We start from the raw sequence: 14,031 nt of genomic DNA, 5'->3' as shown, positions 1-14,031 counted from the left end.
TTGCCGAGGCTGGCTTTGAACTAGTGATCCTCCTGCCTCATCCGCCGGAGCTACTGGGATTGCAAGTGTGCACCACTGTGCCCAGCTGATGTCCCAGTTTTAAGTGAATCTAGGGATATGCCTATGAAAAAATTCTATCTTGTTATCAGTGGGAGTAAAAGTTCTGTGGAGTCCTGCATGACTAGCTTTCCTCAGGATTCTGTTCTAATGTAACATTTCACCTGATGTTTTGTTTTACCGAGAGACAGGTTCAAGGCTGTCCTTGATTGTAAGCTTTTTTTTTTTTTTGTCGAAGGAACCGTTGAGCTAGAGCCAGTCCTCAAGGCTGTCCTTGAACTCAGGATCCTCCTGCCTCAGCTTCCCGAGTAGCTGGGATTCAGGTGCACATTACTGTGCCTGACTCATCTTCTGAGCCTGGTAAGGGGTTGAATCAAGGAGGTAACATCAGCAAGCATTAAAAAAAAAAAAAAAAAATGACATCACGCTGTCCCTTTGTAGGTGAGTTCCACATGAACAGAGCGAGCTGGCTGGCCTAGTTCCATTTTCCCATGAACTCTCCCACCTCACTAGAGTGCCTGTGAGATTCAGCCAGTGGATGTGTGAACACAGACACGGGGATGAGTAGGTGCTTCAACCAGGGTTCAGTGGGCACCATTTACACTTCCACCCATGAGAGGTTCTGTCAGGGCACCTGAACATGGCTTAAAGAAAAGACCACGATTGGGGGCTGGAATTGTGGCTCAGCGGTAGAGCACTCGCCTAGCACAGGGGCCCGGGTTCGATCCTACTAGCACCACATAAAAATAAAGGCATTGTGTTGTGTCCATCTACACCTAAAAATAAATATTAAAAAAAAAAAGACCACAATTATGTGTACACACAGCAATGACCCCCTCCCCCACTGTCCTTGGTGTCGGTCATCTCTTTCAGAGGGGACACACCTCCTGTTGTGGATGTTGTGGCCCTGGGCCAAAAATGGCACACTGGCATCTCTCCCTCATTTTTCTTGGTGCCGGGGATCCCACCTAGGAGCACTTTAGCCACTGAGCTTCATCCCTTGTCCCTTTGTTTATTTTTTTAGTTTTGAAATGCGGTCTTGCTAAGTTGCTGAGGCTGGCCTCGAACTTGTGATTCTCCTGCCTCAGTCACTGGAATTACAGGAGTGTGTTGCCGCGCCCAGCCCAGCTCGCTCTCTTCTTGTCCTGAAAGTCCCTGGCACCAAGTTGAGTCTGGTGTGTGGAGTGGTCAACAGGCCTTCCGTGAGCCGTCACTAGCTTCGGAGGCTCAGCTTTGCTGAAATAAGGACTGTCTTCCGGAGATGATCTTTCAATAAGCACTGAGCTCATCCCGAGGAGCTTTCCGACCCAGGCGACAGGACTTGTATACGTGTGGAAGGAATATGGAACTTGAACTGTGAAGTCAGCCTGCAGTGCCACCCTAGGAGCTCCCATCACACACTCACTTCCTGCACTCACTTCCTGTGTGACCGGCAGGATCTTTGACCTCTGCGAGCCTCGCTCCTCTGGCAGGAGCAGGCAGGGCAGCTGGACTTAGCAGTTTTCTTCATTTTCTGTTGAGGCGAAACTGAAAGCAGGGTTGAGTGAACTTGGCTCCCCAAGGGTCAGGGTCGACCCAGGACTACGGACTATAAACACACGTGTCCTTTACATTCAAAGACTTGTCTTAAAACTTGCTGGAATCTTATTTTTATTCTATAGTATGTTTTGACTTACTAAAACACCCACCTACCTTCCCAGGCCGGATCTCCTCTCTAGCTGACATCGCTCCCTCTTACTGATTAACCCCAAGACACCTTCCAGATAGAACATTCAAAGGTCCTTCCTTGAACCTGGGGCTGGTGACAGCTTCTGAAACCCCAAGCACTAGACACCGTTCTCCACAAAAACCTCGGATGTTCCTGGTGGAATACCAACTCTTCAGAATTCTACCCCAATTTTATAAAAACACAGGAGGAAGAATGGTTCTAATTAAGCGTTAGCAAAATGCTGTACAAACACGCCTCTGCCCAACTCTGGTTCCAAGCACGGAGAGCACATATGTGAAGCCAGCAACTAACCAGGTTTGTTCATCTCATACTTTCTATTAGATCTGGGGAAGAGGCTCAAATCAATTAAGTTAATACTGGCAATTTATTAGGTAATATTGTTCTCTAAAGCTATTTTAAAAACTAAGCAATGAAACAAAAAAAGCAACAGTTCTCTAAGATGTATATTCATTCTCAATCTACTTTTTGTTTTCCATCCACTTTAAAAGTAATTATTAAAAAACAATACAAATTATTCAGGGAATAATGTGTAAACCAACCAAAGTTCAAACAGATAAAAAGCCTGCTACCTTTAATTTCTGGTCTCTTTCCCACAGTATTGATAGCTCACATAGGAGGCACAAAAAGTAACTTCCAGAACCACAATCCCAAACAGCCCCAAGAGAAAGCTGAGCACACACAAGCTGCACATTTCTTCAATTGTTTTCGCATAAACACAGTATTTAAGGTCTCACCCAATCCTGCACATGACTTATAGGAGTCATCTCTTTTTCTGAGCTATGGCCTTTGAACTCCTGATTAAATTAAGGACAGGGATTTAAAAATCCTCCATACTAGATGACAAAACAGGAAACCGTGAAACTGCCCATACTTGCTCGGTAAACAAAGCCTGGAAGAACCCTTTTGGTGCGTCTTTCTGGGAAGAAATCTAATACTATGTAATAAAGTCTTAAAGCTGTTTATATCCTACCACAGTATTTTCACTTTCAAAAATGTACCCTATTCATCAGGTAAGGAAACAGCAACACCCTAGATTTATATGTAACAGCAAAACCCCTATACTTATTAATTATTAACCTCAACACCCACTAAGAGAGAGTGGTGAAATACTTCAACAGCCTTCCAAACAATGGGCCATTATGCAGAGAGCCATTAAAGGCCATGTTTCAAAGAACAGCTCACAATGTGTGTTTGGGGGGGGGGGGCATTAATATAAATAAGGTATCTGTATATGGTAAAAACATTTGTAACAAAATAAACTACAGGAATCATGAAATATACCAATAGTAGTAATTAAATGATGAAAATAACAAATGATTTTTATTTTCTTTTGAGTATGAGTTCTTACTTTCAAAACTCCCCATATTTTATCATGGAGAGGAAACTATGTTTAAAAAAATTGGCTCTAAAGAATGTGTTGGCACACAGCCACATATTTTAGGACAAAGATTTACTTTGCCCTAAGTTATCTGGGTACTACTTCAAATCTTAATTCTTCTTTAATGATAAACAATTTAAAAGTTTTTCTGCTTTTTTTATGTTTAATAAATCAAAGCTACATGAAATCAAACTAAAAAAGTTGAATTAAGATTATTTAACAGACAAATCTTAGTTCAGTTCATATTTAATTTTTCCTAAAAATAGCCACAAGGTGTATAAGCAAAGAAAAATAGAACCAACCCTTCAGGGTCATCAGAAACATTCTTTTGAAGAAACATGTAACCTTCAGTGTGAAAAATCTCACTGGGGCAAATATTTGGAATCCCACAGGAACCAAAAAAGTTCTGGCATGTGTACCCAGCCCCTAGGAGCTCAGTCAGGGGTTAGAAGAAGCCTTCTTTTTGGTCTTAAACAATACCACCTTTTCTGATTCATTCTTCTTCATTGCTTAAAAAATAACCCCCAAACCAGCAGGGCCTGGGGTGTCCCTGTGGTCTCAGCTACTGAGAAGGCTGAAGCAGGAGGATTGCTCACTTGAGCCTAGAGGTCTGAGGCCAGCCATAGACAACATAGTGAGACTCCCCTCCAGATCTGAAAGAGTCAAAATCTGAATTCAGATATGAATTCCAATTCAGCCCAACCTCACATTCCCTTATCTAAGGCAAGACAGTTAAAATTAATTCTCCTAATCTAGGAACAGACAAAATTATTTTGCTGATAAATGAATTTTATAGAGATGAAAGCATGAAAATTTCAAAGGCCAATTTTTAAAGAAGGTAAAGACTCACTAGTTACAAAAAGGAGCAATCAGAAGTATATGAGATTGGAGTCATGGGCTAGCAGAAGTATCCCAAGTTATAACTCTTTTCCATATAATTTAAATTTCATCAGTAATATAGCAAGAACTGGTTGGTTCTGAAACGTTTCCAAAATTGTATTTAAATAGTTTGTATATTCACTGAATTCCTTACATTTCATTTACTAACTATAAATAAAGCTCAGAAACTCAAATCATGTTTTTAATTTAACGAGGACTATTAGGTTACCCTAAGGTATGTGGATGAGGCCTATAGGGGAGGAACATGGCTGGAACCACACAGTGTAACCAAACACACACGCGGCATGCAAATGGGATGGGGAGCAATCGGCCCACGCTGTCCATGAGAACTAGTTTCTTGAATCGGTGACAAAAATATACAAACGTAAAAAGATTAAAAAAAAAAAAGGCATTCTGGAAACTAGTTTTTTAAAAACGCAGTCCTTTTGCAGTCTCGTGAGACCTGTCAACTTTACATATACTTATTCTGCTTTAAAAATGTGTTGGGGTAGGGCTGGGGTTGTGGCTCAGAGGTAGAGCACTTGCCTAGCGCGTGTGAGGCCCTGGGTTCAGTCCTCAGCACCACATAAAAATAAATAAATAAAATGAAGTTATTGTGCCCAACTACAACTAAATAAATATTTTTTAAAAAAATGTGTTGGGGTAAACACGGACCAGTATGTGGTCCACAAAACCAACTAGTACGTCACAAAGACACAAGACCTTCTAAGAGGTCCACACTCCCTTCATATTGTGATTCTTCGATTCCAGGTAATCCGAATGTTCGATTCTGGCAGCCACTCTGTAATGTCAAGTTTCCCTTCCAGAGTTCATTAAGAAAGTCCCAAGAGATACACTGCCAGGGCAGGTGCCAGTGCGTGCGTCAGTAAACATCAACAAGAGGTCACAGAATACATGTTAGGTATGTGCACTGAAATTTCAAGTGAAACCCCAATTTTCCAACTCAGCCATTCTCTCAATTTTATTCAGATAGCTGTTTATTTTTTGGTGGCCTTCTGGACAGATCCATGTTAAATATTTACATTTTTCTAAGTACACGGCGAATCCGACCTTTAACTGACTTTTATTTGGTGTAAGACAGTTAACGTGAATCTAGCAAACACTTACTAAGCACCTTCTACGAGCACAGCTCTGTACTGGCCACTGCCACATATCAAGATAGGGAAGATGCAAAGGCTATGGTCTAACATTTGAGAAAGAGGAGGTGAGAAAAGTTAGACAGCACGAACCAATCACCACTTGATGCGGGACACATCAAGTGCCATGAGAAGGTCATGCATGAGACCCTTCGGGGGTCAGAGGCCAGAGAGTCCCATCTGCTTGGGTAAATGGGGCATGTTAAAAAGCAGAAATAGGGCTGGGGAGCAGTGGCAGAGCACTTGCCTAGCATGGGTGAAGCACTGGGTTTGATCCTCAGCGCCGCGTATAAATAAATAAATACACAAAATAAAGGTCCACCGACAACTAAAATGAATGAATGAATGAATAAATAAATGCAGAAGTAAAATATGACAAAGGTTCAAAAAGTTAAACTAATAGTAGGTGTCACAATCATTTTACAAAAACAGGCAAAATGAAATTCAGATAGAAAAGCTTCCAGCCTGGGAAAGGATAATCAATCACACTTTTCTAGACTTACCCCCACCACACCCCCTCCCATACTGGGGATTGAACCCAAGGACTCTCTACCACTGAGCAACATCCCCAGCCATTCTTATTTTTTATTTTTAGACAGGGTCTTGCTAGGTCACTTAAGGCCTTGTAGAGGCTGGTCTCAAACTTGTGATCCTCTTTTGTCAACCTCCTGAGTGGCAAGGATTTCAGTCATGCACTGCCACACCAGGCTTCCAACCTTAATTTTTGTGTGGTTCAATCTATTTTAGTTACCAGGACTATGACATGTGCTGCATGTTTGTGTTCATTCACTGTGGAAGAGACACATGTACAAGTGAAACCACAAGTTCACATTCAAATGCAACTCATGAAGAAGACTTGTGTTCCTGACAGTGTCAGGAAGAGGCTCGCAAGAGGCCCCCGGGGGCAAGTCCCTCAGCCGGCATCCAAGCCTGGTTTCTGCATTCAGCTCCGCCAAGAAACAGGGACATTAAGTGGCCAAGATAAGCTACAACTAATCATGTCTCTCAGGCCCTTGGATTCTTGGAGACCTGGCATGGCTTGTTTTGGCACCCTGCGCGGAAGTTAACACAATACTTAAAAAGTACTAAACGTATTTAAAAAATTTAACCAAAATAAACAAGTCGCCAACCCTGGAACTCAAAAATAAATGTCAAACAGCACATGAAACAAAGAAACCCAGCCGTGACTGTAGGTCCAAATGATTACACCTTGTCTAAAACATGGCCTAACCAGAAACTAACCATGGAGCCTCTCTGGGTCCCCCACCAAGGGTTTCAAACCTAAGATCACAGGTGGGAAGAGATTTTCAAGCACCTTCACGTCTTTCCCAACCCTCACAGGCATCCTGTTCTGAGACATGAGCGCACCATCAGTCTTTCCTACTAGGGTGGCCACCAAGAAGAGGACACTGCCCAGGAGCCACCAGTTTCTGCTCTCTTTCCTGCCAGTCACAGCAGGAAGACGACTTCCACAGCTGGGCGTTAACGCCTTGCTCAGGGCCGCTTTCTCTTCTTCTCTCCCTAGGCTGCATTCTCTTCACCTTAGGCTACTGGTGACCAAGGCTACCACCACCTCCTCACAGATGGAGGACAGGGAGAGAGAGGAACCTTGACACCAAGAGAACAAACTAGCACCTCTGTATCTCTGCCACAAAATGGCGGCCCTTCTCTGCTATGGTGGGTCCAGAATGGCCACTACTGCTTTTCTAAAACAATCTGAAATGTGACTAAGCAGGTAAACAGAACGGGAGGCCGAAAGGCCACGCTCCAGCGGTTGGAGCTCTGTCTCAGACTAAGGCGAACAACGAAGACAGACAGCACACACCTTTATGATTAAAAACAGCACACACAGGAAGAGAATGTCCCAGCCACCATAATTTCTGGATCAACTTCTTAGTTGACCCTTGCTCTCATCCTTCAATGTTCAGTGAGACTCCCAAGACACGCTGAGCACTCGAAGGGGCAGACACTTCAGCAAAGCCTCCTACAAAGACCTTTAGAGGCCTGATGATTAACTTTTGTACATATGTAGACACAGGAGCTTAAGTCTTCATGGCTGGCTTAAATGAAGAAAGAAATGAGGCCATGCCATAGGATAAGGATGACACCATAATCTTCAAAGGTAGTATTTCAATTTGTTCAGATGACAACTCCTCACCCAGATCAGAGGCAGTGAGCTGAAAAGCTAAAGGAATCCACATATGAAACATTTTTGATAAATCATCCAAATAGGTAGTCATGTCACTGTCACAATATGCAAAGCCCTGGAAAGGTGCAGCAGAAGCATGTACATGTGTATGTACACACACACACACACACACACACACACACACACACACACGGTGCTGTGGAGAAGCAAGACATTTACATCCATCAGAAACACACAATTCTGCCTTGAAGCAAAAACTTCCATCAGGTTACACATTGCTCTCCCATTACTATGCACGGTCACTCATCAAGTGTTGAACCCTAAGTAACAAAATACAATTCATGTGCTCAGAATTTCAAAAATTTGTTCTTCAGAGGGAAAAATGAATGTGCAACTAAGGTCTGCATCTCTGGGTCTGTAGTTTTAAAAAACAAAAGCTACTGTATCATATCATAGTTTTTTTTTTTTTAAATGTGCACTTAACAAAGGTGGAAAATACAAAAATCTTCTCCTGGTCAGGGAAGCTCTCCACTGGGAGACCCTCTGCCCTGTGCCTGAGCCACACCCAGCCCTCACTGAGCCTAGAGGCACAGGGTGACTGACAGGCGACCCGGAACATGTTTGGCAACCCCAGATACTCCACCGAGGGAACTTGAGGCAGCAGACAGGGACCAGCAAGACCCACGTCAGATTTACAGACATCACCCACTCCAAGAGATGATGAAGATGGAACAGTCTATTTTCAAAGACAAAAGCAAGACAATGACAAGAGGCAAGGTTCACTGTGTGCATCCTCTGCGCGGGGAACTTGCTCACTGCTCTATCACTCCTTACAGTAACCTTCTGAGGGACTAAGAGCCTCATTTTTGAGATGTGGAAATCGAGGCTCAGATGAAAGGTTATTTTTCCCCCACTAAAAAATTGGTACAACATGGTTGCAGATGATGGTGTGACCTGTCACACAGTCACACGTGCACACAACATAACAGGACTCAGACTCTCCTGCACCCCCTTACCATCCCCCCTCCCGTCCCAGCCCCTCTCCTCTCCTCTCCTGACCTCCCTTCAGTTTTCACCCCACACCCCTTTCTTTTCCTTTTTCCACTCCAGCTTCCACATATGAGAAAACACGTGACCCTTGACTCTGAATTTGGTTTATTTCCCCTAACATCATGTTCTCAAGTTCCATCCATTTTCCTGCAAATGACACGATCTCATTTTTCATTATGGCTGAATAAAACATCATTGTGGATATATGCATTTTCTTCATCCATTCATCTGCTGAGGGGCACCTAGGCTGGTTCCACAGGTTGGCTACTGTGATTTGTTGTAACCGCGGGTACACACGTGTCGCTACAGCACGGTGACTTTAACCCTTTGGGCTAAACACCAAGGAGTGGCATAGCTGGGTCATATGGCGTTTCCATCCCTGGTCTTTTGAGGAGCCTCCACGCTGACTTCCACAGCGGCTGTACTAATTGACAGTCCCACCAACAGTGAAACAGTGCCCCTTTTCTCCACCTCGTCTCCAGCATTTGTTATTATTTGTATTCTTGATGGCTGCCACTCAGACTGGAGTGAGAAGAAATCTCAGGGTGGTTTTGATTTGCATTTCCCTAATTGCTAAAGATGTTGAATGTGCTGGCCATTTGCATTTAGAGAAGTGTCTGTTTAACTCATTTGCCCACTTATTTGTCTTATTTTTGTGTTGGGTTTTTTTTTTAATTCTTTATATTCTCTAGATATTAATCTGCTGTCAGAAGAGTAGCTTGCAAAGGTTTTCTCTCAGGGTTAAGTTATTTAAGCCATAACTTGTACAGATTTAGTGTTTTTAATTCATCTCCATTAGTGCTCCTGTCACTTATAGATCCCCTGATCATGGGAAATGCACCACTGGTGTAAGAATCATGAAATTCTGACAAATACCAGGCATTCACAGAGCCATACAACTGTCATGGCGCAAAAGCATGCTGGGGGTGGTGATGGTGCACGGGATTGGTGATCTGGGGGCCAATGGATTAAGAGTGAGATTCTGCTGCAACTCTACACCTTACACACGTAAGACTAGCACAGAATCAGGTGACATTATGCTGCTGCTTCTACAACTCCTGTTTCTCTGGCCACATCCTCATGTGTAAAATGAAGCAGCTGTACTTGCCCCAGAGGAAAGTCGTGAAGATTAAATGTGACCTTGCTGAGTGCCCACCAAGGATGCCTCTCCCTTTATCCAGTCTAGTGCAGACAGGCAGTAAAGACTGCAAAACTGAGAGGGAACACCAGCATGGAATACACAGGAAAAGTTTTTTGAGATCACAGGGGCTGGGACGTAGTTCGGTAGCGGGGTGCCTGCCAAGCATGTGTGAGGCACGAGGTTCCATCACCTGCCCCCGCAAAACAAAAACACCACCAGAGGTTGAAGATTCACTCCTGGCCTTGAATCCTCCTTGGAATGTGGACTGGTAAGGTGCAAACTTCTGCTGAGCGCGCAGATGGGGTGGCCCACAGGCCTTCTGAAGGGCTGCAGACCCAGCGCCCGGCACTCACAACCCCGTGCCTCGGGTCCAGAACAGGATTTCCTCTGCCTTCCTCCCATAGCTACATGTATGTCTTCCTGATCCCTCCTCTTATTTAGGAAGTATAGCATGCTTCAACTGTCATCATTCACCAGGGTTAAAATCATATTATTTCTAAAGACCGAACCTATTCCAAAAATTTAAATAATCATTAATATTGAAAGACAAAGCAATGTTAATCAATGCGTATATTCTAAGTTCTTAAAAGTCAACAGTCAGGTAAAAGTCCCAGCATCCAATACGTCTGTGACCTGTTATATAATTAGGAGTTCCCACAGGAAAAATCTGAAACCAAGAGCTAAACCCACCTCGGCATGCAACATCGCCTTTTAAAATCTACACCTGAAACACTGACACTCTGAAGAAGATTCAGAACTTAGTTCCCCGCCAAGCCTCAACTCACGCTCCTCTATGTTCTGCAGAAGCAGCACCAGCTGAAGTCAGTACCCGCTGGAGCAGGACGCCCCAGCACAGCGAAGGCGGCCTCGGGAAGCCACTGGGGGGCCTGCTCCTCCGTTCAGAGGGAGCCTGGGGCCTGGAGCAGAAGCCTGGAAAGGGTGGGAACAATCTGCAGATCCACCAGAGTGAACTTAGATCATGCACGCTGAGTCGGCTCTTTAATTTGTAAGTGGCATAGAGCACACTCTGGGGTTCGCATTTCCAGCCATGGTCATTAAGCTGGGAGAATTCTGAACTGAACTCTGCCCAGAGGACAAACGCGAATATGAAATCAACCACGAGTCATTTCTTGTAAACCAAGTCAGACTCATTCCTCCTTTTGGCTGATGCACCAGACGGTCCACAAAACACTCTTGACACTGATGGAGAACCGCTCCATGAGTTATCTGAGTTATCGGTGGGGGTGTCAGAATAATCCTCTCCCTATTAGCAACAACCAGCACCTAGACGCCCTTTACCGATGCCCTGGACCAGGGGCACTGTGTACAGCCTGGTGACCAAGTCAACCCTGTGGGTGGAAAATCTGCTCAGGGCAGGTTCAGGTCCTTCAGCTCTTCTTCTCCTGTCAAATTAGCTGTCATAACTTGCCGTCAACGCTTGGTCTGTCATTTCGTTGAGTGCAGAGCTTTCGAGTGCATTATGCTTCCACGGCAATTCAAATCACCACCTGGCCACTGTGTCTCACTTCCATGAGGACAGTAAGGGTGCCCCCTTTATCCAAAAACAACTACTTGCCACAAAAAGTGCTCTCTCGAGTCCTGCTTTCCAAAAATGTAACTATTCAAAGGGCAGGAACATGAGCTTGGATGAAGCAAACCTGTTCAATTTTTACTAAAACTAAACTTAAACCATAAGCCTTCATTTAACATGGATTTTTGTACTGTTTCAAGTCTCAAAAGAGAACGTTACAGCCCCCAAAGACTAAATCACTTGTCTCTTTTAAGAGTTATCAGAATAGCATTATACTGAAAGTGACAGTCCGGCTCTGCTCTGTTTGTTAATGCAGCACAGACTTGCTGGCCAATTGCAACTGGTCCTAAGTCCTTATCACAAATAAAACAATTTTTGTGCCATTTCTATTTTTCACTTAAACATCCCCAGCTTTCCAAGACTCAGGACCTGTCAAGTGCTCTGTTGCCAAGACTCTGCCTGTCAGAAAGGTCAGCCTCCAGTACCTTCCAGTTGGGTCCCAGAGGGCCTCTCTTGGTCTTGACTGACTGGAATAATGCTGGGTCTTCATCAGTTTTATAGTCCTGTAAAGAAAAACAGAATCAGAGGCTGAAAAGAAAACCAGAAAAAACCCTTTAACCTTACCAGAACAGCCCTCTTTGCAGCTACCAAAACTCATTCAACTTCCTATGCTTTTGCACGCAAGTAGTAAAATACTCCTGCATGCAATTAAGTTTGCAGTTTATTCTCTTTGCTTTAAACTTTTATCTTAGGCAACATGGCTACAAAATAACAAGTAATTAAAGTCCTGATCAGCAATCCACCATGACTGGTTACCAGACAGCTATCTGAGAACGAATCTGCCAACACTTTTCAACAGTCTCAGCATTTTGATACACAGGTAATCACATTCAAGAAATAAAACACACCACCTCATCTTCAACAACACCTGCAGATGGCTGTCCTAGACTCCTAATGTCCAGAGAGAACGTCCCCTGTGACACAGATCAGAAGTACCAACCGCGTCCCCCTATCTCTCCTATGGTGAGGTCTGCTCTGGATAGCTCCAGTTCTTGGTCAACCTCTCCAAAGAGGTTGTTTTCAGAGAGCTGTAGGAGGCACAGATCTGGGTTCCTCAAGGAAGAAGGACTACATTCCTGTCAGCCTCTCACTGTCAAAGACAGTAAAGGTCAGGTATCATGGGACTGCCATAGCTATATCACGCCACAGAGGAAGGGCGCTAAACTCTAGACTTTATTCAAGGTTCTAGTGCATGTAAATTTCATTTGCCTTAATCCCCTATTCCTGACAGAATGGAGAAAATAAAAGGAGTAAATCTTTTCTCACCTATCTGCTTTATAAAAGTTCTTGTCATTACGCACATATACATACTCTAAGGATAGAAATAAAAAATTATTTGTGAAGTGCCAAAAATAAACAAGCTGTAGCCATGCGTAGGGTGATGCATGCCTATCATGCCAGCAACTCAGGAGGCTAAGGCAGGAGGATCTCAAGTTTAAGACCAGCCTCAGTTGCCTCAGTTGCCGCAGTCTGGCTGGGCACAAATCACAAGCCACTCAAGCAGGAACAAACTTTATTTCTGAACTCCACCAGCACACTCCACACAAGCTCCCTGGGAACTCTCCCGAACGCCACCCACACGAACGCCACCCACACGGCTCCTCCAGGAACACCACACCCCAACTGGAACTCCCTCTCCCGGAACTTCCCCAACCAATGCGAACTCCCCAGGCAATCCTGGGGACAGTAAAGGTCTAATATACAATTGAATCAATCCAGCATCATCCTGCCTCTCAACCAATACTATTGGCAAAATGCCAGGGGCCATTCCAACTTTGGCTGTGGCTCTCAACACTCAGTAACTTAGCAAGGCCCTATCTCAAAATTTAAAAAACAGCTGGAGAAATGACTCAGTGGTAAAGCACCCGGGGGTTCAATCCCCAGCAAGTTATAAGGTCAGAGGTAAGTTTAACATACTGCAGAGAGAGGAAGTGTACGGGTGGGGAGTCTCCTTTCCTGTTTTTTTTTTTTTTTTTTTTTTTGCAGCATTTGTAAAGGGACCACCAACTGTGGGGAACATGTCCAGACAAGTCAGGCAGGATACCCTACCTAAAACCACTGTCTGGGAGATGAGGGCAGCTCCAGCACAAAGCAGGCCCTGGACATGAACAAAGATCTAATACCAACCTTTACAAATCAAAGAAAACATGTTGAGAAGCTGCCATTCAAAACTCAATTGCTACTCAGTAAGCGATATGGCATGTTAATTTGTAGGGAGAAAGTTATAAATAAATTATACAAAGAAAAAGAAATGTGAGGGTCAGGGAGAAAATAAAACTTGAAAGAAAGATAATTGGGTAAATATGTGACCTTGAACTTGAAGCCTGGCTCAAGGTTGTCCAGAAGCTACAAAAAAGGCCCCACAATGGGCTAAAAATGTTGAACAAGCAAACTTAGCTGGTGACACCGACTTTTAAGGCTGTAAAAACATGCCATGTGGCACAGCTATGGGCATGAGGTCAGCCAGCATGACGTAGCAACAACACACTGAGAGGAGCTGCCTATGAGGAGTTGGGCAACTGAAATTACTTCGTAAGCCTGGGCTCAGCGCAAATCGATATTACTGCCAGCAAGTAGGGATCCTTAAATTCCAACTGAGAACTGCACCCTCAAAACTTCACTTGTGATGAAGATTCAGTTGTACAGGTGGTCTTGCGCCTGACTGGCCATGAGAAATAAGTCCCCTGCTGACAGGGACAAGTCTGCCTGTATACAGCACAGCACCGCTGCCAGTGCACGAATGCATCTGATCTTGCTACTAAGGCAGAAAGGACTTTTAGGTGATACCGGCACAATGTTTTCTTTAAAAATTCACATTAATGGTCACATCCCACATCTTTGCAGAAAAAATTCTGGCATAAAATCTGCAACAATCACGTAGTGAAATAAAGTAAATATAA

At 44.0% G+C, this 14,031-nt stretch overlaps 1 protein-coding gene across 1 annotated transcript in view; it reads right to left on the bottom strand.

Moving 5' to 3' along the window:
* Pitpnb (phosphatidylinositol transfer protein beta) overlaps positions 1 to 14,031 on the bottom strand; it is a 63,903-nt gene that overhangs the window by 9,868 nt on the left and 40,004 nt on the right. The window contains exon 8 of the mRNA XM_027955874.2: positions 11,557 to 11,634. Coding sequence (XP_027811675.1) covers positions 11,557 to 11,634 — 78 coding nt within the window. The remainder of the gene's footprint in view (positions 1 to 11,556; positions 11,635 to 14,031) is intronic.

Source organism: Marmota flaviventris, chromosome 1, assembly GCF_047511675.1.
Source record: "Marmota flaviventris isolate mMarFla1 chromosome 1, mMarFla1.hap1, whole genome shotgun sequence".
Taxonomy (NCBI): domain Eukaryota; kingdom Metazoa; phylum Chordata; class Mammalia; order Rodentia; family Sciuridae; genus Marmota; species Marmota flaviventris.
This window is presented reverse-complemented; position numbering and strand designations above follow the sequence as displayed.